The sequence below is a fragment of the Hemicordylus capensis genome, chromosome 3 (genome assembly GCF_027244095.1).
Source record: "Hemicordylus capensis ecotype Gifberg chromosome 3, rHemCap1.1.pri, whole genome shotgun sequence".
Taxonomy (NCBI): Eukaryota; Metazoa; Chordata; class Lepidosauria; order Squamata; family Cordylidae; genus Hemicordylus; species Hemicordylus capensis.
In genome coordinates, this window is record NC_069659.1 from 322,996,296 (window position 1) to 323,020,716 (window position 24,421).

General features: G+C 44.0%; 1 protein-coding gene and 1 long non-coding RNA gene across 4 annotated transcripts in view; one reads left to right on the forward strand and one right to left on the reverse strand.

The window, feature by feature from the left end:
* The window catches only part of DHX36 (DEAH-box helicase 36), a 51,465-nt gene extending 42,386 nt beyond the window's left edge, over window positions 1-9,079 (reverse strand). For 2 of the 3 annotated variants that reach the window (XR_008319483.1, XM_053309693.1), the window contains exons 1-6: window positions 8,725-9,079; window positions 5,321-5,439; window positions 4,344-4,560; window positions 3,403-3,441; window positions 1,240-1,410; window positions 1,032-1,111 (exon numbers count right to left, since the gene is read on the reverse strand). Coding sequence is in view for 2 of the 3 variants with exons in the window: in XM_053309693.1 (XP_053165668.1) it covers window positions 1,032-1,111; window positions 1,240-1,410; window positions 3,403-3,441; window positions 4,344-4,560; window positions 5,321-5,439; window positions 8,725-8,946 (848 nt within the window). In the remaining variant the exon portion in view is untranslated. Of the gene's footprint in view, window positions 1-1,031; window positions 1,112-1,239; window positions 1,411-3,402; window positions 3,442-4,343; window positions 4,561-5,304; window positions 5,440-8,724 lie in introns of those variants that run through there. The other variant, XM_053309694.1, reaches the window with a different exon arrangement.
* Window positions 9,080-9,110: 31 nt separating this feature from the next.
* LOC128350868 (uncharacterized) lies at window positions 9,111-11,531 on the forward strand. The gene is made up of 2 exons (XR_008319484.1): window positions 9,111-9,493; window positions 10,998-11,531. It is a non-coding gene; the product is annotated as an uncharacterized LOC128350868 (long non-coding RNA).
* Window positions 11,532-24,421: the final 12,890 nt, after the last annotated feature.

Consider the following 24,421-nt stretch of genomic DNA (forward strand, 5'->3'; position numbering starts at 1 on the left):
TTTTTGGACTTCTTCCTAGGTGGTGAGGAATTGCCCTCCTCATCCGTGGAGGAGTAATGGGCCTTCTTGTGTTTAAGCAACCTGAAACCTTTGGGAGGAGACAGCATAAACGCCTGCTCCGAAGTGGCTTTAGACTGCGCAGTTGCAGAGTCCACTACGGGAGGTACCGATACGGAAGACACCATCTCGCTCGACACCGACCTCGACATCGAGGGTCCCGACACCAAAGGTCTCGGCGTCGGGGGTCAAAGCGCGTCTTCGTAAAGTGCTGCTCTCAATCTCAGTGCCCGATTTTTCAGAGTTTGTTTAGAGAAAGAGCAGCAGATCTTGCAGTTCGCCGGGTTATGCTGCTCTCCCAGACATAGCAGACAAGCGTCATGGGTATCTGTAGTAGGTAACTTTGCTCGGCAGTTAGTACATCTCTTAAACGTTGTTTTAACCGCCAATTTTGACGCCATAGTTCGAACCGCCTCACGGCTATCCTAAGCCCGACGGCTTTATCTTTTCTTTTCTTTTTACTTTAGGGAAAAACAAGATACCAGTCCTTTTAAACAGTCCAATGTCTAGCACCAAAACGTTGTTCCGAATCCGTTCCAAGTCGTTTGCCATAGTATCAAGTAAAACTTCCGAGGAGCAATCTGATCCGAGGTTTAGACGCAATGGCGGTCTAAAAGAAACTGAGGAAGACACGCCCCAACTGCCTTACTTAACGAAGACACGATCACGTGCAGGGCAGTTGGAGGCGGCACGAGGAGCTAGTCAATCGGTCCACAAGGTCCCTGCGCAAGCGCAGAACCCATTCTTTATGAATGCAACGGATCACTATCCAGATCTGAATGGCTTTGCCACATCATCACAAGGCATGGCAACTACGGGGATACAACCCACTGCCATCTCCAGGGATAAATTTTCGATCCAGGTATTCAAACAGTATTATTTCCACACTAAAAACTGTCCCAGAGATAATACATGATTAATTCAAAATTTCTTTTGACATATAAAAAGTTACCCCCACCCAAAAAAATCCATACCTTTCAAGACGAATTTGATATCCTGTGCTCTTTCCATTACCGCACATTTCGGCCCTTTCTGCTGCTACTCTCTCCGCCACCTTCACATTAAAGAAAAATACCCTAATTTTAAAAATCTGGGTGCTTTGTTTGTGAACACAATCACTATGTTATTGCAGAACAGATTTAAAGTGCAAGGAAAAGATTCAGATTTCCCTTTGATACTTACAGAGATAGCACTGATCCTCCTAGGCTGGGTACATACAATCCGGCAAGAAGACCCCTTCCCTCTCTCAATATAGTCATCCAAAATGAACTGAGTAACTTGAGTCGTCTTTCCGCAACCAGTCTCACCACTTATAACAGTTACCTGACTACTGTTAATGAGGCTTACAAGTTCCTGTTTTTAAAAGGGGGGAAATGGAGAACATATCAACTACTTTGTTGTACATAGATATGAGGTCACACATTCATTTTTCTATGAACTGAACTATTAAAATAGAACTGAAAACTTGTCAATTAAGACAGACATCTGACATGTAAATTATTGTTTATGGCTTACCATTTCATTCAGCTTTTTCAGCAACAGAAGTAATCTCTGACATTTTCAATTCTGACTTGCTCTAGAATGCTATACATTTACTGATTACATTCTTATACCACCACGCAAACTCTCATGGCACTCTATATACCCAAACTAGCCTAATTCCTTCTATCCATCTCCAGGAATGGCACACAAGATGGCAACAGAGTGGACTTGTTAACCTTCTCACTACAGAAACCCAAGATTTCTGCCTAGTCTAGCAGAGTAAGATTCTTATAAGAAATCAACATCCATGGAAAGGTTTAATCTCATTCCTACTCTTGGTATTAAAAACTGCACATCTAAACAACAATAAAGGGTGGACTAAAACATTTTCACACATGCATTACTTACAAGCAAATAATAAAAACCTGACACAATAGCTCAATTCAGATGTCACACAAACCCATGGTTTAATTATTATTTTTAGCATGGCAATCACAAGAAGTTTTCAACTTTTCTTCATGGTTTAGAACAAGCCTTAACTTGTTATTACATCTGAATCCAGCAAATTTGGGCTTGTTCTAATCACAGTATGCCAACAAACCATGATACAAAATCAAGACTGAACTGGCTTGTTTGCCACCTGTTCTAAACCATAAATGAAAGATGAAAAATCCTTCCTCTTTTGTGCAGAGAAAGGAGAGTGCATGAGCCCAAGGCTCACAATAGTCATGTTAAGCCATGGTTTCACATGGCACCAGAACAGAGCCAACAATATACAATAAGGTCGTTCTCACAACCAAAATCCCTGGTGGCTAGGGGGAGAAGCAGGAATATATCTGCATTTCCCCACACACAAGCATATTGTCTCTAGCACTCCACCACGCCTCTTGCCCACGTGAGCAGTATGGCGGAGCTTACTGCATTGGGGACCTGGAGGAGCAAGTCCCACAATATGCATTGTGTAGGCAGTGGAGTGTCTGCCCATGGCAATGCTGCACCGCCTGGCCACTCTAAGTGGCACTCTATGGTTTTAAAGAAGATTGGCTGCTGGAAGCTGCAGCACACAGCCCTGATCACACAAACAATCAGGGCTGCCAAGTTAAGATGGGGCTTTGCCTCTTTAATCTGCTTTGGAGCAGCAGGGTAGGAGGCTCCACATAAGCCTTGCTATCCAGGTTTTCCCACTCCTACACTGCTGCTGGTTGTGTGAACGATCTTAGTTTGTTTGCTGACTCTGCATAGGTAGCATGAGATCCAGGCAAAAGAGCATACTTTAAACAGGAAAAATCCAAAATTTAAATCAAGACTAGCATCAATGCAATAAATGGCTGATTTGTGTACCTTATGAACACCTTCCTAAAATAAGCCACAGCAAAATGGAACTAGAGCAAACCATAAAATTTGATCACAAGCTCCACGTCTGTTTTTGCTAGTTTTCTGTCTCATCTTAAATCTTTAAGTCTAAATCTAACAGCTAATGAATTGATATCTTAAATCTGAATTCATAACTGGCTAAGCATGAAAAGTAATAGCTCTGCTTTAAACAACTGAACTGACTTAATCCAATGTCATATCACTATATGCTCTTTCCTTCAAACAAACAAACAAAAAAAAGGTCCTCTTCTATGGATTGATAACCTGGCCTTACCATATTCACTCAGAAGTAAGTGCTGTTGAAATCAATGGGGCTTACTTCCAAGTAAGGGTGCACAAGATGGCAGCCTAACAGCTCACTGCTGAGATTTTCTTTCATATCTTAGTGCTCACCTGAGTTAAGGTGAGCACTAAGTTAAACCTGTATTGATCAATTATGTTAAAGATCAAAATACAGGCAACATAGATAATTTAAAAATATGTATTTACCTTTCTCATTCCATAAGAAGGTAGTTTCTCACGAAATTTCTGCAAAATAAGAAGATACCAAGCAAAATAGAAACATTACTCGCAGATGTAAGGAGTTTATTTTATTTATATACCATCTGACTCCAAAGGCTCTAGGCAGTTCGCAAAAGTTTAAGACGACAATAGCACATAGTTTCCTAGTATCAGCGATGAACATTTTCAAGTACAGCTCTAATATGGCACTAGTTTATTATGCAACATGGTCAAATTAAGCCTATGAGAAGTGTTCCCTATCCTCCTGGTCACACTTACCCAAGAAAGCCACCTCACAGTCGAAAAATCCAATGTGACCAGCTGCAACACAGCTGCCTTTTTCACCAAAGGAAGTGATGCTCAGAAGGAATCAGCACTGCACCAGCCTTTAGCAGTTTTTGCCAATGCAAGTCCCTTGCTTGAGAAGAAGGTTGTAACATACATATGACTCTCACTGAGCACAGTGTTTCCTGTAAGAGGGAATCCCAGATGTTGTTGACTACATCTCCCAGAATCCCTAGCTGCAGTGGGCTTTGGCTGAGGATGCTGGGAGTTGTAGTCAACAACATCTGGGATTTTCTGTTAGAGGGAACACTGATTGTGCATTTTTCTTACCTTCTATAAGGACAAAAATGGGATAGAAGATGCATGGTTGAGTGCGATCTTGCCAACCAGGTCAGACTGGGCTGTCTATTGCACTGAACAACTCAAATTAAATCATAGTTTATTACACTGTTCTTAGCTGTTTTAGGTACTAGGTGTAATACAGCACTCAGGACCTCCACATGTTAACGTTTTTAAAAACAATTACACATAATTATTAATGTTAACCAAAAGTATTTCTATAAAGTCTAACAAGAGGTGACAGCAATAAATATTTTTTAAATACAGGAAAGTTGTATTTTCTTAAACTGAGCTGATTGTTATACCTTCATTTCAATATATCTGGAATCAAATTGTTTCTTTTTCAATTCTTCTTTGAGTTGCTCATCCAAATCAATATCTGGCTTATTTTCTTGTAAAAGATATGCTGAATCTTGATCTAGGGACATTTTCTCCAAGATTGGTCTAGGCTTTTCAGGAGCCTTCTCCACAACAGGTTTTTCCACAACAGGTTTTGGTTTTACAGGAGCTTCCTTTGTGTATCTGGAACAGATCTGAGTAATCATTAAGTCTTCCAACTTAAAGGAATGCACATTTTAGTAGACATTTTGATTTTTATAGTTTTGGGCTACAATCCTGTACATAGCTATGACTACATACATCCTACTAATCTTACTGGCTCCAGGAAATAGTTACTCAAATATCAATTACCAATCTACTTATCTGCTTGCTCATGTTTTCCTACCCCATTCATGTTATGGCCCTTTAGAGCTGAATCACCAAATGAGTTGGCGGTAACTAGAGACGGACCTCCTCAGATGACCTCAATGAGTGGTGGGGCTCGTAGTGAAGAAGATGCTCTCTTAAATGCCCAGAACCTAAGCCATTTAGGGCTTTATAAGTTATAACTAGCACTTTGTATTTTGTCCAGAAACCTTTTTGTTGACAGTTTAAAACCAGAATACAAAAAGATCACCACTACCAAAGCCACCACAGTATAGTTATTAGATGCTGAGACAGACATCTGGAATACCAAAGCAGTAATAGCACAAGCAGACATGCAATGCCAAGAAAGCAGGACAGGTGCAATCTGGCAATCAGTTGCTCACTTGGCAACAGCTCCAGCCTATTCAGGATGCACAATCAACTACACCGTAGGACTTCAGTATACCTAGTTATGCAAAGGATCAGTAGTATCATTTTTAAGTTACCAAACATTTTCAAGTATAGTATGTTCAACTATTATGTAAAGCAAACTACTATACTTAGGTTTAGACAACAACATACATAACCCTCTAATTACCCTTCCTCATCAGACCACCAAGACATGGCTTCTTGTTCTTTTTCATTTTTGCTCTGGACAGTGTTCAGCAACTGCACAATCTGTTCTTCTCTGCGCTCATCCATACGCACCACAGCTCTCTAGTGTGGAAAGAAAAGCACATTTTGTATAACAAAACTTAAGTTTTCCTCACTACAAAACTGGAAAAAAGTCTTAACCATTTCCCAACAAAAATGCATAGCAGTGCAGTGCCATACTCTGCAGCTGACATACCAGGTTAAAGACAGTGGCTCACATACCGTACAAAGAGCCACCAATCTAGCCACAAGAGTGCTCACTGCTTCCGAGTCCATTTAAAGCCCTGCCAACGTGGCTTGCAAAGGCAGGGAGGCTCCACAGCAACTAAGCTTCACAGCAACTAAAGAATGGAGGAGCAAACCCGCGCTGCAACTCCTGCTGGGAACAGGAATGGGGCAGAAGTGCAACGATGTACTGCTCAGTAGCCACCAAGCCCCCCCACCCGCCCCCTGTACCTTTCCAAGCCACACTGGTGAGTTAAAAGGGACTCCGAAGCAGTGTTCCTGCTAACAGGGATTCAAAGATTTTGTTGACTACAACTCCCATAATCCCCAAACAAAAGCTATTGAAGCTGAGGAATCTGGGAATTGTAGTTAACGTCGTCTGGGAACCCCTGTTAGAGGGAACATGGGCAGTGAGTGTGCCAGTTCTTTAGATCAGCAGCTTTGCACAGTGCGGGAGCCATTAGATTTCTCTTTCAGACCTTTGAGTTACACAAGGGGAACCAAATACTCCCTGCTAAAAACATGTAGAGTGTACCTCTTCTGTTAACTTCTCATTTTCCCTATACATGTGAGAATGATTAAGAGTATTTAATTCTAAACACAGTTTTGGTACCATGCCCCTAACAGCCACAGGAATGGCCACTACAAATGGTAGAAGTGGGGGGCCCTTAAATCATATCCAAGTGAGAAAGTCGTCCACATGACTTGCTAACACAGCGTTCTTAGGGAGAATATGCCATGTGGTGATTTTTCAAGATTAAAAAGGAGCAGATTTTTTTAGCCCGAGTCTGATGTGACAAGACTATGTAGAATATCAACACATTCTATTTAAAGTGATCAAAAGAGTGTGAGTGTTGCACTTGAACTTGGGAGCCAGATTCAAATGTCAACTTAGTGACATTCAGTCATTATTACTCAGTCTAACTCATCACCTCACTGGGTTGCTGTGAGGATAAAATTGGGGAGGGGGAGCATCTTGTCCATCACATTGAACTCCCTGAAGAAGGGCGAGATAAAAACATAAGCAAGAAGAAGGAGAACCAAAATATAAACCATGGACAGCTTTTTTAAAATAAAGAGCAGCAGACTAAAGTAGGCTTGAGCCCGAAACGGCTCAGCCACATTTCGGCGGGGGCGGCTCCTTAAAGGCCAGGGGAGGGTGCACTTACCCCTCCTGCCACTTTCCCCCTGCCAGTGCCCCAATTTTACTGAAACCCATGGGGCGGCAGCGTACTTCCCTGCCGCCCCTTCCCCCTTTCGTCGCCATAAATCGCCAGAAGTACTGGCTGCACACGCATGCATGGCAGACGGGAGTACGTGCAGCTGGTACTTCCGGCAACTTATGGAGACGAAAGGGGGAAGGGGTGGCATGGAGGTATGCTGCCACCCCATGGGTTTTGGTAAAAATGGAGCGCTGGCGGGGGGAAAGCGGCAGGAGGAATAAGTGCACCCTTCCCCGCCTTTAAAGGACACCCCTTCCGAAAGTTGAAATGGCCTCGGCTTCCGAAACATTTCGGAGGCCTCTACAATGGCCTCTGAAATGTTTCGGACTCAAACCTAGACTAAAGTCCCTTAAGGCACACCTGTTTTCTCAGGCTAATTAATTTTAAATCATAATTGTTTTAATCATTTTATCCTGTTTTTATTTTGTATTTTAACTTATGTACACCACCTAGGGATGCACATGTCAGAGAGTGTACAAATATGATGAAATAAAATAACTGCAGTCTTGAGTTTTTGTTTCTTGCACACAGAATACACAGTCCCTTAAGCCCTTTACACAAGCTTGAGCTGGTCCTACACACATTCATGCATGCATGCATGGAGGAGCACTGCAGCAACAACAACTTCTGTCTGCCATATATGTGCTGGCAGATTTGCAACATGCCCAAGCACATACAATGCAAATGTGCCAATGTACATCAAGGGCTCACAACCTGGAGTCGCATCCTACACCCACAATCCATTGGGCCCAACATCTACAAAAAGCTTAGCATGAAGGACATGGGCTCTTTCCAGATTAGACTCTACCACTGGGATCACGGCATATCTGCTAAGCGTGCTTCTGTACTTCCTGTGTTGTAACCCCATAGTCCCTATGCTGTCAGCGGGGTGCCGTTCACATTTCAGATGCCTTGTTTCGGATTTAATTGCTGCGATATAGTGTTAACAAGTTATATATCTTTGCCTCATAACTTGGCAGGCACATTTTAACATGGTGGTTCTCTTTTATTTAGCAGTGAGAGAGTAACTGGCCCTATCCACCCCCAGCACAGTACCTCCAGTGACTGTTGCTGGTGTCTATCATGTTTCTTTTTAGATTGTGTGTCTTTTGGAGACAGGGAGCCATCTTATTTTTATTTCTCTGTGTAAACGGCCTTGAGCTATTTTTGGAGAAATGGTACAGAAATTGAATAAATAAATAATGTGTGTCACAAAAAGGTTGCTGTATTTTCCCCATTGTAAGATTTTTTTTATTCTGGAGATCATTGCGAATACAATCCTGCCAAGATGAAGCATTGATCTTGTGGTAGCAAACATGACTTGTCCCCGTAGCTAAGCAGGGTCTGCCCTGGTTGCATATGAATGGGAGACAAGAAGTGTGAGCACTGCAAGATATTCCCCTCAGGGGATGAAGCCGCTCTGGGAAGAGCAGAAGGTTTCAAGTTCCCTCCCTGGCTTCTCCAAGATAGGGCTGAGAGAGATTCCAGCCTGCAACCTTGGAGAAGTCGCTGCCAGTCTGTGAAGACAATACTGAGCTAGATAGACCAATAGTCTGACCCGGTATATGGCAGCTTCCTATGTACCACGCTTGTCCCAGGTAATCTGGAAAGTGCCCTGGTCATGTTGAAATGCAACGTGTGAACAAAGACGTTGCAAAGACGAATAAACAAGTCAAATGTGACATGGGAAAAAGCCAGGGAAATTTGTCTACTGGTCACAGAGAGGGCGGGGGGGCGGGCTGCAGCTCCTTGCCAAGCACACCCTCCGCGAACTCGGGAGCCTAATGGGTAGACAGCCAACTCTGGAGAGCTCAGGCCATCCCTTGGGCCAGGGTAGCAGATGAGCAGGATGGAAACCGTGAAGCCGCCGCCGCCAGCAGCCTCCTCTCCCTGCACCCACCTGCTGCCGCTCGGCCTCTTTGCTCTTCTCGCCTTGCCTGCGCGCGTACCACAGGCCAATCTCTCGGCCCTTCAGGTGGGGAGGGGGACGGCCCCGACCCCCGCCTCTTCCCCCGCCGCCGCCGCCGCCGCCGCCGCCTCCCCCACGGCCGGTGGAGGTGGATGACTGAGAGGAGCGAGGCCCGGCCCCGCGGTTCCAATCCCGTCGGTGCTCGTAACTCATGTTGTCACCGGCTCTAGCCACCGCAAGCGAGGAAACCGGCTGATTCCAAGAGCGCCCCGGAAACGGAACCAGCGACAAACACAAACCGGTCCGACCGAAAGCGGTCACTTCCGACCTATACCGCCAGAGACTGACGCGCAGGCGCGCATACACAGGATGACGTAAGCTCCCCCCCTTCCTCTCTCTTACAGGAGGGAGAGGAAGGGGGAAGGGGCGTCCATTGGAAGAGCCTCTGGGGAAAAATAAGTGGCGGCCGCGGCAGGTGCTGGAGCACGAGCGGCAGCCTTTGTCCGCCTGCAGCCAATCAGCGTCCTAGAACGGGTTTTGTCTCCGTTACGTAGTGGTTAGAGCGTCCCCCTTCAGAGTTTAGTGTTTAGGGTTCTGGTCCCGCTTTTGGCTGGTACGTTGCCAGTCTTCTTCCCATGGTGCTGAAATCCAGAGGCTTTTAATTAATTAGACATTCGGCCAAATGAATATCATGTTGCAGAAGAAGAAAAAATATTCATTTATTTTTAATCAAATTGATACAGCTTTCCAGCAGCTTCAGGTAAAACAAGCTCCCTCCTTTGCACAGCTTCCCCCGACCCGCCGGCTCCAGGCAGCTTTTGTAAATTCTATTTTTTTAATTAAAAATAATAATATAAAGAAAGATAATATAAAAATATGTCTGTAATAGTAACGTAAACTACCTGGCCCGTTTGTTACGTAGCACACCTTGAGGGGCTGTTTCCCCCTGTGGTCCACATGGCACCTTTAAAGAGCATTAGTGATATCTGGGGACTGAACTTAAAACCTTGCCATTCACAACAGATCAGCTGCTGGGGTAGCAACGTCCATTATTCGTTTTCCTGCTACACTGGCTTATTGTTGGTTTTGTTAATGAACTGTATGTTTATTTTGACTGTAACCCCCTTCAGTGCTCTCCAACTGAAAAAGCTGAGATAAAGATCCCAAAATAAACAAAATAAAAATAGTGTGGTGGCAATTTAACCTAACAGTTTTCAACTTTCTGCTAATCACAGAAGCAGGAGGCGCGGGGGATGAGGTCTCATGTTCTGGCCACTGGAAATTTTGCCCACGACCCCCTTCTCTTCATATTCTGATTCCCACCCCCCAGGCATTGTGGCACAAGCTTTTTCTTAGTTGGGATTAAGCCCCTATCGGATTCAGTGGATCTGAGCAGCCAGGCCAGCTCTATCCAGGTTTACCACAGTATTCAGTAGAACTTTATTCCATGGAATTAGGTGTAGGATTGCACTCTCCATCCCACACAAACCATTTCTCAGCTGCTTGCTTTAATATATATATATATATATATATATATATATATATATATATATATGTTTTTATAATCTGAGTCATGTTTACACAGAAGTATGTCTCATTGCTTGCAGTGCATTAGACCCCTGCTAACTGAGCAAAGAGGCATTTACTCTTTATTTAGTAAGGAGAAAGCAACTGGCCCTATTCATCCCCAGCACAGCATCCCTCCAAAGGCTGTTGCTGGTGTCTATCCTTTTTCTTCTTCTTAGATTGTGAGCCCTTTGGGGACAGGGAGCTATCTATCTATCTATCTATTTAAATGTACTTTAACTTTTGTTCAAAAGCGGAATATAAATGTTTGTTGTATTCGTATCTGCACAGAAGTGTGCTTAGAGTTGCAGTCTTTAACCACACTGTATGCATCTTTATTCAGAAGTCTCACACATAAGAGTGAAGTATACTTAAGTTAAAGTGCATAGAATTGTGGCCTAAGACCCTGATCCTAACCATGTTTACTTGAAAGTAAGCCTTATGGAGTTCAGTGGGATTTATCCCCAGGTGCAAAAGATTGTCGCTGAACAACATAATGAGCTGGTTCACACAGTTGTTCGAACCTAGGTTTATTGGGGGTTATGAACATTAACATGCTTTGGTATGGGTTCATACAATCACACTAATGTTGGTAACCCACATTAAACCTAGATGTGAATGACTGTGTAAATCAGGCCAATCTTATACCGAATTAGGCATTCCTAACCCACTGGGCTTAATTATGTTTCCCTTTTTAGGAACTGGCAGCGACTAACCAGAAGATGATCTTGGGGTGATGGCTCAATGGAAATATCAACTCAAGTTTGCAGTACTGATGAAGAGAAATTTTATGCCAGATGGGACACATGCAGTGTTTTTTGCCAAATGTATGTCCGATTGGACACATGCTGCCTTTGAAGACTACTTGGAAACTTCTGTTGGTCCATAGTGGTGTAGGCCTGAACCAGACCGAAGCCATGTTACCTTTGATATATTCTGTCTGTGTAAGGGGGGCCTAGGGGATTCCTTATAAGGAGTTGCTTTTCTGTGCCAAGGAGGGCCAGGAGAGACTAGATAAGAAGGTTATGAGGTATTCACCTAAAAGAATACATGCGCAGAAGTTAGCTGGAAATTTACAGAAAGTCCAGACAAAGGAAAAGGGGCAGTACCTACGTATCATGTTCTAGGTTATAAATATGTCATGCTTGTAAATGAACGGGGTCTTGGACTTGAGCGAGAGCTATCCAGGACCTTTGCTACTATAGAGCAAAATAAAGCCTTTTACATCCTTCTCGGCTGGTGAAGTGTTTGGCAACTGACCCAGAAAAGAACCTCTCTTTGTTGGGGTACAACAATAGTACCAATTGCTAGACTATTGGCTGGGATCAAACATATGGGATATATCTCAACAGCAGCATCTTTGGCTACTGGTCAACGTCCAAGCATAATTCAAAGAGGTGTTGTGATGAAACGGTGGTTACTCTTTGCTTTCCTGGGATCTATCCTCAATAGAGAGATCCCAATCTAGGGCTACACTGTTCCTTCCAGGTAGACTGCCACCAGTTGAAGACAGCCACTGACCAGGCTTAGACATGGCTTTAACAACCTAGAACTGTCTGGCTTGGGACTTGTACAACACAGTAGGGATGTGCAAAAAATTTCGGACACAGAACGATCTGTGCCCGAAACAAAAAATTTCGGGTGATTCGGGGCCGAACCGAATCACCCCCGATGTCCGCCGATATTTTTCGGGCACGAGCCGAATCACCCGAAGTTCGGGCACAAAAAATTCGGGTGATTCGGTTCACGGTTGATTTTTGGTGAATTTTTAAAGTTTTAGTGACTTTGGGGCAGTTCGGGGGCATAGCATGGGATCTGGGCAAAAGGAGTGGGGTGGGGTGGTAGTGCCTAATGGGTGCAGGCTACCACCCCAATTTCAGGGGGATTGGGCCAAGGGCTGATTTTTGGTAAATTTCTGAAAATTTCATGTCTTTGGGGCAGATTGGGGCAGAAAGTGGGGCCTGGGGCAGAATAGTGGGGTGGGGTGGTAGTGCCTAATGGGTGGAGGCTACCACCCCAATTTCAGGGGGTTTGGACAAAGGGCTGATTTTTTGAGAATTTTTGAAGTTTTAGTGACTTTGGGGCAGTTTGGGGGCAGAAAGTGGATCTGCCCCAAAATAGTGGGGTGGGGTGGTAGTGCCTAATGGGTGGAGGCTACCACCCCCATTTCAGGGGGATTGGGCAGAGGGCTGATTTTTTGAGAATTTTTGAAGTTTGGGTGTCTTTGGGGCAGATTGGGGGCAGAAAGTGGATCTGCCCCAAAGGAGTGGGGTGGGCTGGTAGATAGTGCCTAATGGCTGGAGGCTACCACCCATCCCCAATTTAAGAGTGATTGGGCAGAGGGGGGAATTCTGGTGAATTTATTTTTATGAGGTTTGTCTTCATAAGGTGAAGTGTGCTAAATTGATTACTTCCTCATATTCATAGTAAGTGTGAAAAAGTGAAAGTGGGGTCATGAGAGTTGTTTAATTGAAAAATATCTCATTTGCTATGATAGAATGAGAATTCACACCTCAGAAGTTTTTTCTGAGGTGTGAATTCTCATTCTATCATAGCAAATGAGATTTTTTTCAATTAAACAACTCTCATGACCCCACTTTCACTTTTTCACACTTTCCTTTACTATGAATAATATGAGGAAGTAATCAATTTAGCACACTTCACCTTATGAAGACAAACCTCATACAAATAAATTCACCATAATTCACCCCTCTGCCCAATCACTCTTAAATTGGGGATGGGTGGTAGCCTCCAGCCATTAGGCACTATCTACCAGCCCACCCCACTCCTTTGGGGCAGATCCACTTTCTGCCCCCAATCTGCCCCAAAGACACCCAAACTTCAAAAATTCTCAAAAAATCAGCCCTCTGCCCAATCCCCCTGAAATGGGGGTGGTAGCCTCCACCCATGAGGCACTACCACTCCACCCCCACTATTTTGGGGCAGATCCACTTTCTGCCCCCAAACTGCCCCAAAGTCACTAAAACTTCAAAAATTCTCAAAAAATCAGCCCTTTGTCCAAACCCCCTGAAATTGGGGTGGTAGCCTCCACCCATTAGGCACTACCACCCCACCCCACTATTCTGCCCCAGGCCCCACTTTCTGCCCCAATATGCCCCAATCTGCCCCAAAGACATGAAATTTTCAGAAATTTACCAAAAATCAGCCCTTGGCCCAATCCCCCTGAAATTGGGGTGGTAGCCTGCACCCATTAGGCACTACCACCCCACCCCACTCCTTTTGCCCAGATCCCATGCTATGCCCCCGAACTGCCCCAAAGTCACTAAAACTTTAAAAATTCACAAAAAATCAGGATTTTGCCCAATCCCCCCAAAATTGGGTTGGTAGACTCTACCCATTGGGCACTACCACCCCACCCCAAAATTTTGCCCCTGGGCCCCTTTTTACCCCCCCCGAATCTATTCGGATTCGGATTAAATCCAAATCCGAACCGAATCAAGGGTGATTCGTGTGACCCAGATTCGGGCACAAAACAGAACAGGGGTGATTCGGTTCGGGTCCGAGCCGAATCACCCGAAATCCTGAATTGCACACCCCTACAACACAGCTCAAGCACTGTACAACCCAGCTCTAGACAACAATATATTATACTGGAAACAATTCAACAGTATGTATGTATGTATGTATGTATGTATTTATTACATTTATAAACCGCCCCATCAAGAGGCTCTGGGCAGTGTACAATAACAGTAGCAAATGACCTTACGAGGCACATGAGGAAGTGTTTTGCAAGTAACCCTCCAGAAACTGTTAAATCAGACTGAAGCCACTTCTAAGTATATGAACTTTATTAGAAGCAAAGGTTGCACATAGAATCAGGAATTGGGGGGAAATAGGTTGAAACTGGAAGTAAAGGAAGGCACACAGGAATTCAAAAGAAAATACAAAAAGCATTAACTAACTGACTAGCACTGAGTTTTACCTTCGTCTACGAGGTGATTCTCACAACTGACAAAAAGCGGGCTAAGGGAGCCTAGCCGGCTTTTTGGCAGTCGTGTGCTGCCATGGGAGCCGAGCGGCTCCCGGCAGCAAATCCCCCAAACCACCCCTCTCCTTTGCCCAGGTTAGCAGAGTGAGCACTCCGCTAACTGGGATTACTGGATCGTGTGCTGGTGCAGCAATTCATGAGGAGACGCCCGACCGGGAGGCCAAAAAGCAGCCCCTGGCTTGGGGGTCTCTCCAGCATGCCCTGCACTCATGCTGGAACTCCCAAGCCCCCGCTGGCTCCGTGACAGAGCCGGCAGTCATGTGGGCGGCCGCTACAGCCGCCCAGGGACGGTTGACTGATCGTCTGCGGGGAGAGCGGGCTTAGCCCGCTGATCGTGAGAAGAGCCTCAGTCAGTAGGCAAGTCCTTGGCTGAGGGGGTGTTAATTTCTATAGCTTCTCCCCAGAACACCCATTTGCAGATGGAAAAGGGTGAACCCTGGCCAGGCCTTTGTCCTCTAGCTTTAAAGCCATGATAGGGTGAGCTGGGCCCAGTGGGTCTTACACCTGTCCATAGTTCAAAGAATATTCTAATTACTTCCTTCCCAGGTGATGAGATGCAAAGTGTCGCTATCTCCTGTGTCAGATAAGATTAGGGAATTGGTGGAGGACGTGTCTATTAGATGTTGTGGAGTGATGCTCTCCCTTCAAGATGATGGAGGTTTGCATTTTGTCACAGGTGTGTTTCACCTTTAAATCCCTATAGGACACAGAGATCTAAAGGACTGCTTATTATTTATTTTATTTTTGGCGGAACTTTTGTTGAAAAGCAGTATATAAATATTCATAGTAGTAGTAGTAGTAGTAGTAGGTATATCCCATTCTTCCTTTGAGGAGCTCATGGCAATGTACATGCTTCTTCCCCATTCCCAAGTATATACCCACCAGGACCCTGGAAATAGGGCAGCCCTGAACATAAGACAGCTTCCTATGGTTAGGAACATAGGAAGCTGCCTTGTACTGAGTCAGACCATTGTATTATTGGAAATATTACCAGTATTATCTACACCAGGCCTGCTCAACTTTGGCCCTCCTGCAGATGTTGGCCTACCACTCCCATAATCCTTGGCTATTGGCTACTCTGTCTGGGGACTATGGGGATTGTAGTCCAAAAACAGCTGGGGGGGGGGCTAACATGAGCAGCTCTGATCTACACTAACTCTCAGCCGCTCTCCAAGGTTTCAGGCACACGGTCTTTCCCATTCCTACCTGGAAATTTCTGGAATTGAACCCAGGATCTTCTGCATACAACGCACATGTTCTACCACTAAAGGGCAAACTCAGAGTTCCATGTTTGCAATTCTCCAGGTTTTTCCAACAATAAGCAGCTTGTGTTGCCTGATCTGGATGCAGCCAGGGGTGTATCTAGGGGTAGGGCAGGCAGGGCACGTGCCCCGGGCACCACTTGAAGGGGGGGGGTGCCATTTTGTAAAATTAATTTTTTTTAAAAAAATGGCTGCCAAAAACAAAATGGCCACCGTGCATGCTCAAATGGCCTCTGTGAGGCTCTAGGTCATGCCAGGCTTTGCAGAGGCCATTTGAGCATGCGCGGTGGCCATTTTGTTTTCAGTGGCCTTTAAAAAAAAAAAGATTATTTTTAAAAACGGCCACTGCACATGCTCAAATGGTCCCTGTGAGGCCCTAGTGGCCAGCGGGTTGAGGGGGAATATTTGCAACCCCCCCTCTGCAGCCTTTAGGAAGCCCCCCAAAGGGGCTACAGGTAAAAATAATAATAATAATAATAATAATATAAGACACTGTACACATATTGTACATATGTACAGAGAATCAGGGCTTGTGAATACTGAGCTGACGCTTAAGAGCTAGGATTGTATTCATTTGCTCTTACTTTGCTTCTTGTGATAAGTGAGTTAAATGTGATGTCTTGCTAATATGGCTATTAATGGTGAGTTTGTCTTTGAATCAGTGTGAAACCCTTAATATTAAGGCCCACTGGGAATTTCTTGCTCTCTTTCTCTCATTTTAACTGTCTTTCTGAAAGACTAGAATATATTCCAAGCAGTGACACAGTTTACTCTGCATATCCTTTAATTATTTACAGAGTATCTGGGAAAAGTCAAATTCTCCATTGATTTTTAAAACTTATGTAATGGTGATGCTACAATGCATAGTAGAGAATTAGACAGGCACTTCTGTTTAGTTTTCTAAGTACATCTCCACATAGTATTTGGGTATTTCATGAGCCCCCACATACTGAAATTTGTAGTTTTCCAGCATTTTTTGGTCTGGCCAAGTCCACTGCTAAATAGTTTTTGAAATATTAAAAGATTAAGATTTTTGAAATATTAAAATACAAGCTTGACTTGTATTTTTTCAGCTGATATTATGGTAAAGTTATCTGAAAGATGGGTGTCAGATGCTTGGACAGGGGGTGCAATTTCAGTGTTTGCCCTAGGCGCTATTTTCCCTAGATACGCCTCTGGATGCAGCAGGAGGGGATTAACACTTTCCCCCTGCTATAGTCGCTCCTGTTAGATTGCTTCCTGAAAGCTGCCATTTGCCACATTTGAAGACAACTACAAAGTTTTCCCTGAGGGGGAAAACTGCAATTTTGGTGCAGTGATCTGGGTCAGAACAGTAGTGGGTGGCAGTGTTCCCTCTAACAGAAAATCCCAGATGTTCTTGAAAACAACTCCCAGCATCCTCAACCACAGCCCACTGCAGCTAGGGATTCTGGGAGCTGCAGTTAACATCTGGGATTCCTTCTTAAAGGGAACGCATGGGTGGGTGGGGATTAACCCCTTCTTCCCCTGTGCCACAGACTGATCTGGATTATCTCCCATCACATGAAGGTGTTTTTTTGTTTGTTCCTTGGGGGAGGGGTGCAGAATAAAGTTCCATGCAGAGAATTTTGCTCAATGTCTAACTTGCTCTTTAGAGTTGACAATTAGCCAAAAGTGATCAACAGCGTGGCTGAGTGAGGAATTGAACCTGGGTTTCCCCAGCTATACTTTCACACTCTTAACCACTCTTTATTGCAATCTCTTTGTATTTATAATTGCATTTTTGAAGAGTACCGTAAAATGTTCCTTTCTAAAATACCTTGTATCAGGCAGAAGCCAAACAAAGGCAACAGTTTTTTATTCTTGATGTGTACTAGAAATTGTCTGTTCACTGCAGATGTCTGTTAGTACTCCATATGATGAGCTTTCCACCTGACCTATCATGTAAGTAACGATTCCTCCCACCCATCCTCTTTGGTCTGTTTCGTGACTAAGTCCAGAATGGGGTTTTGGTTATTTATTTATTTTAAAAGTCACAGTTCCTGCCTGTGTATCTGTATGTAGATGTTTGTGCTGTGTCTTCACCACATTTTTAGGTGTCTATTTTAAAATGTCTTAGGAGTGTACCTTAAAATGTAATACATGGACTTAATTGGACCTAATTATCTAATTGATTGTGGAAGTAAGAGATCAGTGTAGTGATGGTCACATCAACTATGTGAATATTGAAAAGCTTTGATCTTCTGGGGGGAAACCTCTTTTTACTGGGTGGGATGAAAAGAACTGAATTGATTTCAGTGCCCATCATGCCGTGTCTTGTGTATGTGTAAAAAATTACTCCATTTTTAATATACTCTCATGGAGTACATGAATTATCTTTTCCTTATCAGCCTTGGCTGGGTTGGGCTGCCTGAGAAAACGGCTGGGATCGACACAGATCTCAATGGTGCTGTGGTGCTAAACCCAGCACTGCAGCCTGGCTCTTAGCCAAGGTTAAGGGTGCAAACAAGCCCTTAACCCCGGCTCTGGGATTTTGTGTTAGCACAAGCTGCTTGCATCATGTGCGGACACAGAGATGGGTGCCTAGAGTGGTGTGCAGTGCACTGTGGGATTCAAGGAGGCCAGGACAATGAGTCCTGTTTGCAGCTTGCACAGACACAGAGATGGGTGCCTAGAGTGGTGTGCGGTGCACTGTGGGATTCAAAGGGGCCAGGACAATGAGTCCAGCTTGCAGCTTGCGCAGACACAGAGATGGGTGCCTAGAGCGGTGTGCAGTGCACTGTGGGATTCAAGGCAGCCAGGACAATCAGTCCTGCTTGCAGCTTGCACGGACACAGAGATGGGTGCTTAGAATGGTATGCGGTGCACTGTGGGATTCAAGGAGGCCAGGACAATGAGTCTCGGTCTCTGCTTACCAGCACAGCTGGGAGCAGTGTGGAGAGTCATCCACATAGCTCCCATCAGTGCTGGTCATGTGGGCTCATGGCGTGGGCGCATGGCTTGAGTGCTGCCCAGGCTGCAAAGGGTTGACTAGCGAAAGGTTGGTTGAACCCTGCCTTCCCTTCCCCCACCCCGCCCAACTGCTCATGTGCGTGGTTGTGTGAACAGCCCCATTACGTTGTTACATTTAAAAAGAAAAATCTTGATGTAAAATGAAATGATGAACTACTTGCATCATGGCCTTTTGTGTAGCAGCATGCTCTAAAAGGAAGATGAAATATGAATGCTTTCCTTTCAGTAGCTTAAAGGGACAAAGATTCTGATCATAAAAACCAATCTCAGTGAAATACAATTACTGTACTAAGCATTTAAGATCTTCTTCCATTGTGCACTTAGGGATGTTGCAATTTCAGAAACAACTGGCCTCTTGAAAGATTCTCCAGACCCAATTAAATTGAACTTCTCCCTTTTTTACAAGAGCAGATGGCATAATTCTACCTATTCAAATAGATGAAGAGTGGGTGCAAGAAGACTGAACAATCCAAGAAGACTGAATACAAGACGACTGGACAATCCAAGAAGATGGGGGGAAACAATGGGAAGATCAAAGGGTGTGTTTCCTTTCAAATTATCTTCCACTCATAGAAGAATCATTTTACAGCTTGCATGTGAGCAGGAGTACACAACTTCAGTCCTTTAGATGTTTTTTGGACTAAAACGCTCATCATCCCCAGCCACAGCAGCCAATAGTCAAGGATGACAGAATTTGTTGTCCAGCAACAGCTGGCAGATCAAAGTTGTGCAGCTTTGCATTAGCGCATTCTGCAAGTGAAGTGAAACACTGAATCCAAATGCGCTCTTTCACTTGTAACAACTTGTGTAACATTTTGCATCAGTGGAAGCATGACAACTGCTATCGATCCCACCTGTTATAGCACTGTGTGAACTTCTGCACAAGCCCTGGGGAAAGGGTTTGGAGAATAGCCTTAGTGTAGCTGTTTTCCTTCTTCTCATAGTTCCATGAACCCAGCCCAAAGTCCTCTACAAGATGGCCTTTGAGGGTTTTGTGGGGTTTTTTTGGTGGGTGGGAGGCGTTTGCGTATTCAGTGCATGGGATTATGTCTCCATCATACTTCATTTCATCTGTAGTGTGCCTATGCATGTAGCCATGCTGCAGATATGCAAAAGAATGGGTAGATGTGCTTGTGTGCATGCTGCATACTGCAGATGTATGAAGAAACCTGCATCACTCTCCAGCTTACCTAGGAGAGCACCTTCTGCATAATCCCCACCTCACATTGAGATAATTGAGAGAGGTTCCATCTCCGTCGCTGGCTCACCTGGTGGTGACTCGGGAGCAGGCCTTCTCTGTAGTTGCTCCTAGGCTGTGGAATGCACTCCCTGTAGACATTCATGGAGGCTATTCTCACAACCTCCAAAAACTGGGCTAGGAGAGCCCAGCTTGGTTTTCGGAGGTCGTGAGCTGCAACAAGAGCTGTGTGGCTCCTGGCAGCAAACCTGCTTAACTGCTCTCACCTTTAAATGAGGTTAGCGAGTGCTCTGCTAACCCCGTTCCACCGATCGTGAGTCGCCACACCGCGGTGACTCCTGAGGAGACCTCTCGGCCTTGGGGGTCTCCCCAGAATGCCCTGCACGCTTATGCGGGGCATCCTGGGATTTCCAGGGGCCAGGCAGACCCCAATCCCCGCCACCCCTACTGGCTCCATGACAGAGTTGGTAATCGTGTGGGTGGCCGATCTGACCACCCAGGACAAGCTCCCTGATTGTCTGTGGGGAGAGCGGGCTAAGCCTACTCTCCCTGAAGAGCCTGGTTAGGCTCGACACACACATTGTGTGTAGAGTCTCATGGTTTAACATCTTTGCCAGCCTTCAGAACAGCCCTTTAGACACATTTTTTAGCCATGCTTTTAGTAATTGTTGAATGTTTTAAATTTAAAATTGTTGTTTTTAACAGTTGGTTTTATTTTGTTTTTCTTATCTTTATTTTTGTGAACTGCCTAGAACCTTTGGAGTCAGGAGAATAAGAAATAAGAAATCAAAGAATAAGAAATAAGAATGAGGAGGAGCAAGAGGAGGGGGAGGTGGGGAGGGGGGAAGAGTTTGCTCCCCCCACCCTGTGTGTGTTCAATGAATGTATTTATTTGTTTAGCATATTTGTATACCACCCAAAACTCATTGCTCTGGGTGGTTTACAATGAAACAACAAAGTTAAAAACATTAAACAAAGTTAAAACATTAAAACAATTTAAAACAATGATTAATTCTATAAGTCTAGTCAAAAGCCTGAGTGAATGCCTGGCACCCTCATTTCAGGCTTCTGAAGGGTGCTAATGTTTTCATCTTCTCTACAGTGATCACGTGTGATGTGATCTAGTGCTTAGAGTGCTGCACTAAGAGGAGGGAAACTAAGAACAAATCCCCCTTCAGCCATGCAATTCACTGGATTACTCTGGGTCGATCACTTATCTCTCAGCATAACCTATCTCACAGAGTTGTTGAGAGGGCTCCTTGGAGGAAGAGAGGGATAAATATAGTAAACAAATGTAGTTGTAAATAATAGAAGCCCTATTCAGACATTATATTTAACACTCATACAACAAGTGTACAGTCAGAGTTGCACCTAGGTAATTGTGGAGCCTGGACCTAAAGGTCTTTGGAGTCCCCCACCCCACACACACACATCATGACACATGCAGTATTTCCACCCCACACATTTCTTCCCCCACTCCTCCTCTGTTTCTAAAACAGAGGTCACGCTCAGCCACACAGCACAGTGGTGGGCCAGTGCGATCCGGAGACTAAGGATTTTGAGGCCCCCAGGGGATGTGGAGGCCCTGGACTTTGGCACAGAAATCCAGGGGTAAGAGTGCCTCTGCTTACAGTTCACATAGTGTACCTATGTTCCATGTACTTTGGAACTATTATTCACACATTGAGGCTGTTCTTACAATCAGTCAAAACTGGGCTAAGGAAGCCAAGCCTTGTCTTGTCTGACTGTAAGAATTGCCAGAATTTTGCCTGATCCCGATGGTGCTTCAGAAGCAAACCCGCCAAAGAGGCCAGCCTCTTAAACGGGATTAAGGGAGCGAATGCTCCTTTAGCCCATATCTTCAATTGTCTTCCAGGACTGGCTGCTTGTAGCCAAGGCTGGGAGATTGTGGGGCTCCCACCTGTCAGTCAGGGGATACCCAGAATGCATTGTGCATTCGGTTCTGTGACAGAACTTTCCTATCTCTTGATATCTACCTCAGAAACAATGCCTTAATCACATACACAAATCATCACTTGATCAGGGGCGTATCTAGGGTAGGGCAGACAGGGCACGTGCCCTGGGCGCCACTTGAAGGAGGGCGCCATTTTTAAAAATTTAATTTTTTAAAAAATGGCTGCCAAAAACAAAATGGCCACCGTGCATGCTCAAATGGCCTCTCTGAGGCCCTAGACCATGCCAGGCCTCGCAGAGGCCATCTGAGCATGCACGGTAGCCATTTTGTTTTCAGCGGCCATTAAATTTTTTTTTTTAAAAAATGGCTACTGCACATGCTCAAATGGTCCCTGCGAGGCCCTAGAGGCCAGCGGGGGGAGGGGGAACCTTTGCAGACCCCTCCCAAGGCCTTTAGGAAGCCCCCCAAAGGTTTAAAAAAATTAAATTTAATATACTATAAGTCACTGTACACATATTCAGTTTGGCACCTTGTACAGAGAATCAGGGCTTGTGAATATTGAGCTGAAGCTTACGAGCTAGGATTGTATTCATTTGCTCTTACTTTGCTTCTAGTGGTAAGTGAGTTAAATGTGATGTCTTAATAATATGGCTATTAATGGTGAATTTGTCTTTGAATCAGTGTGAAATCCTTAGTATTAAGCCCCACTGGGAGTTTCTTGCTCTTTTTCTCTCATTTTGACTGTCTTTCTGAAATACTAGAATATATTCCAAGCAGTGACACAGTTTAGTCTGCATATCCTTTATTTATTTTCAGAGTATCTGGGAAAAGTCAAATTCTCTATTTATTTTTAAAACTTCTGTAATAGTGATGCTATAATGCATAGTAGAGAATTAGACAGGCACTTCTGTTTAGTTTTCCAAGTACACCTCCACATAGTATTTGGGTATTTCATGAGCCCCAGCATACTGAAATTTGTAGTTTTCCAGCATTTTTTGGTGGAAAAAAAGCTTGACTTGTATTTTAGAGCTGACATTATGGTAAAGTTATCTGAAAGATGCTTTCAGTGCTTGCCCTAGGCGCTATTTTCCCTAGATACGCCTCTGCACTTGATAATGCAGTTTGTGTGAACCAGGCTGAGATAGTTCTTTTATGTTACCTCCCAAAACTAGTTGACACAATATGAGTACTTCATACAGCACTGTTTAGATTTAGGAATTTGGAAAAGAGAATTTTAAAATTCTTTTTTTAAAAGCTTTTAGCCTGTGAGCATTGTCTAATATTGTAAGATCCAGTATTCAAGGAAACAAAAAGTTCACAGCCATTTATCACTCCACTGTAATCTTGTGTTCATTATTCTGATAAATGCAGCAATCTTACAAGGTGTTTATGGAAATAATCCATTAACACAACAACAAAACCTATTAGAGAAACATGAGATATTTACAGCTAGGAATTAATTATTGATTTAGAAGGCTGATGAAAATACAGATTGAAAGGTTCCCCCAAATGGGGGTAGAGGCGCACATTTTATTCCACATCCTGCAATATCAGACTGCAATCCAGGATCAAGTTGGTGTACATTCGGCATGATCCTAAGCATTGTTACATGGAAGAAAATCACAGTGGCTGACATCCTGACTAAATTTCTCAACAGTACCACTTAGAAAGTAGTCTAAAGGACTAATACATTTCAATAGCATTTGCTCTAGAAAATTTAGTCAGGCCATTAATCACTGAGTTCAGTAGAATTTGCCATTATTCATACTTTTTATTTAATGTTAGTGGCCAGGGTTAAGCAGGTAGAGGGGTAACTTTAACTCCATATTGTTCATAATATCTTAGATATGTATTGCTAATATTGGCCAATATCCAGATTAAGGATACACCAGTGGAAGAATATCACCTCAGTCCCCTTGGCAGGGACTAGAGTACAGGGGCTTTTGGGTTGTGGCCCCTCAGCCTTGGAACACCCTCCACGAACAGCTTCATCATGCTCCCTCCCTGTGTTTTTAAAAAACAATTAAAACACATCTTTTTAAAGAGGTGTTTTAATGTTTCATCTGATTCTTATATCTGGTAGGTTTTTTAGTTTTCATAGCTCTCAGTTTTTAGCTTTTTAAAGAACTTAATTTGAAACTTTTAGAAAATATAGTTTTAATGGTGGTTTTAGCCTGGTTAACTTTACTAGTTTTATTTTACATTGTATCTATTTTATTAATGTTGTGAGCCATCCCAAGCAGCCTCGTACTGAAGGGGCGAGGAATAAATATTTTAAATAAATAATAATGTTTTCTATCACGCAAAGGAGGGGAGATTTTTGCTGACCAGCCCTTCCTTCTGCAGTCCCCTCTGCCTGCCAAAAATATGTCCCTGAAGGTTGAGGGACCCTGAGGGGCATATTTCTGGAAGGCACATGCATTTTCAGGTGGAAAAGAACTGCCAAAAATCACCCCTCCCCTCCTGCACAGTGTAAAAATTTATTCTGCGGGCATGCCATTAGTTTGGATGTTGACCATTGTTTATCTTGTTTTATTGTCCTGTTAATTCAGTATAATTATCTCTCCCAAGCCCTCAGATAGTTTTGAACCTCAGGAATGAAAAGGTCACAGAAACTAACAGAGGTATAAGTAATACAGTCACCAACTTCTGCTTCCGCTGGCTGACATACAGAGCAAGGATGCATGGGTGCAGCAGGAGAGCAGCCTAACTTCCCAACTAACTAATTCAGTGGGGAAGCGGCAATT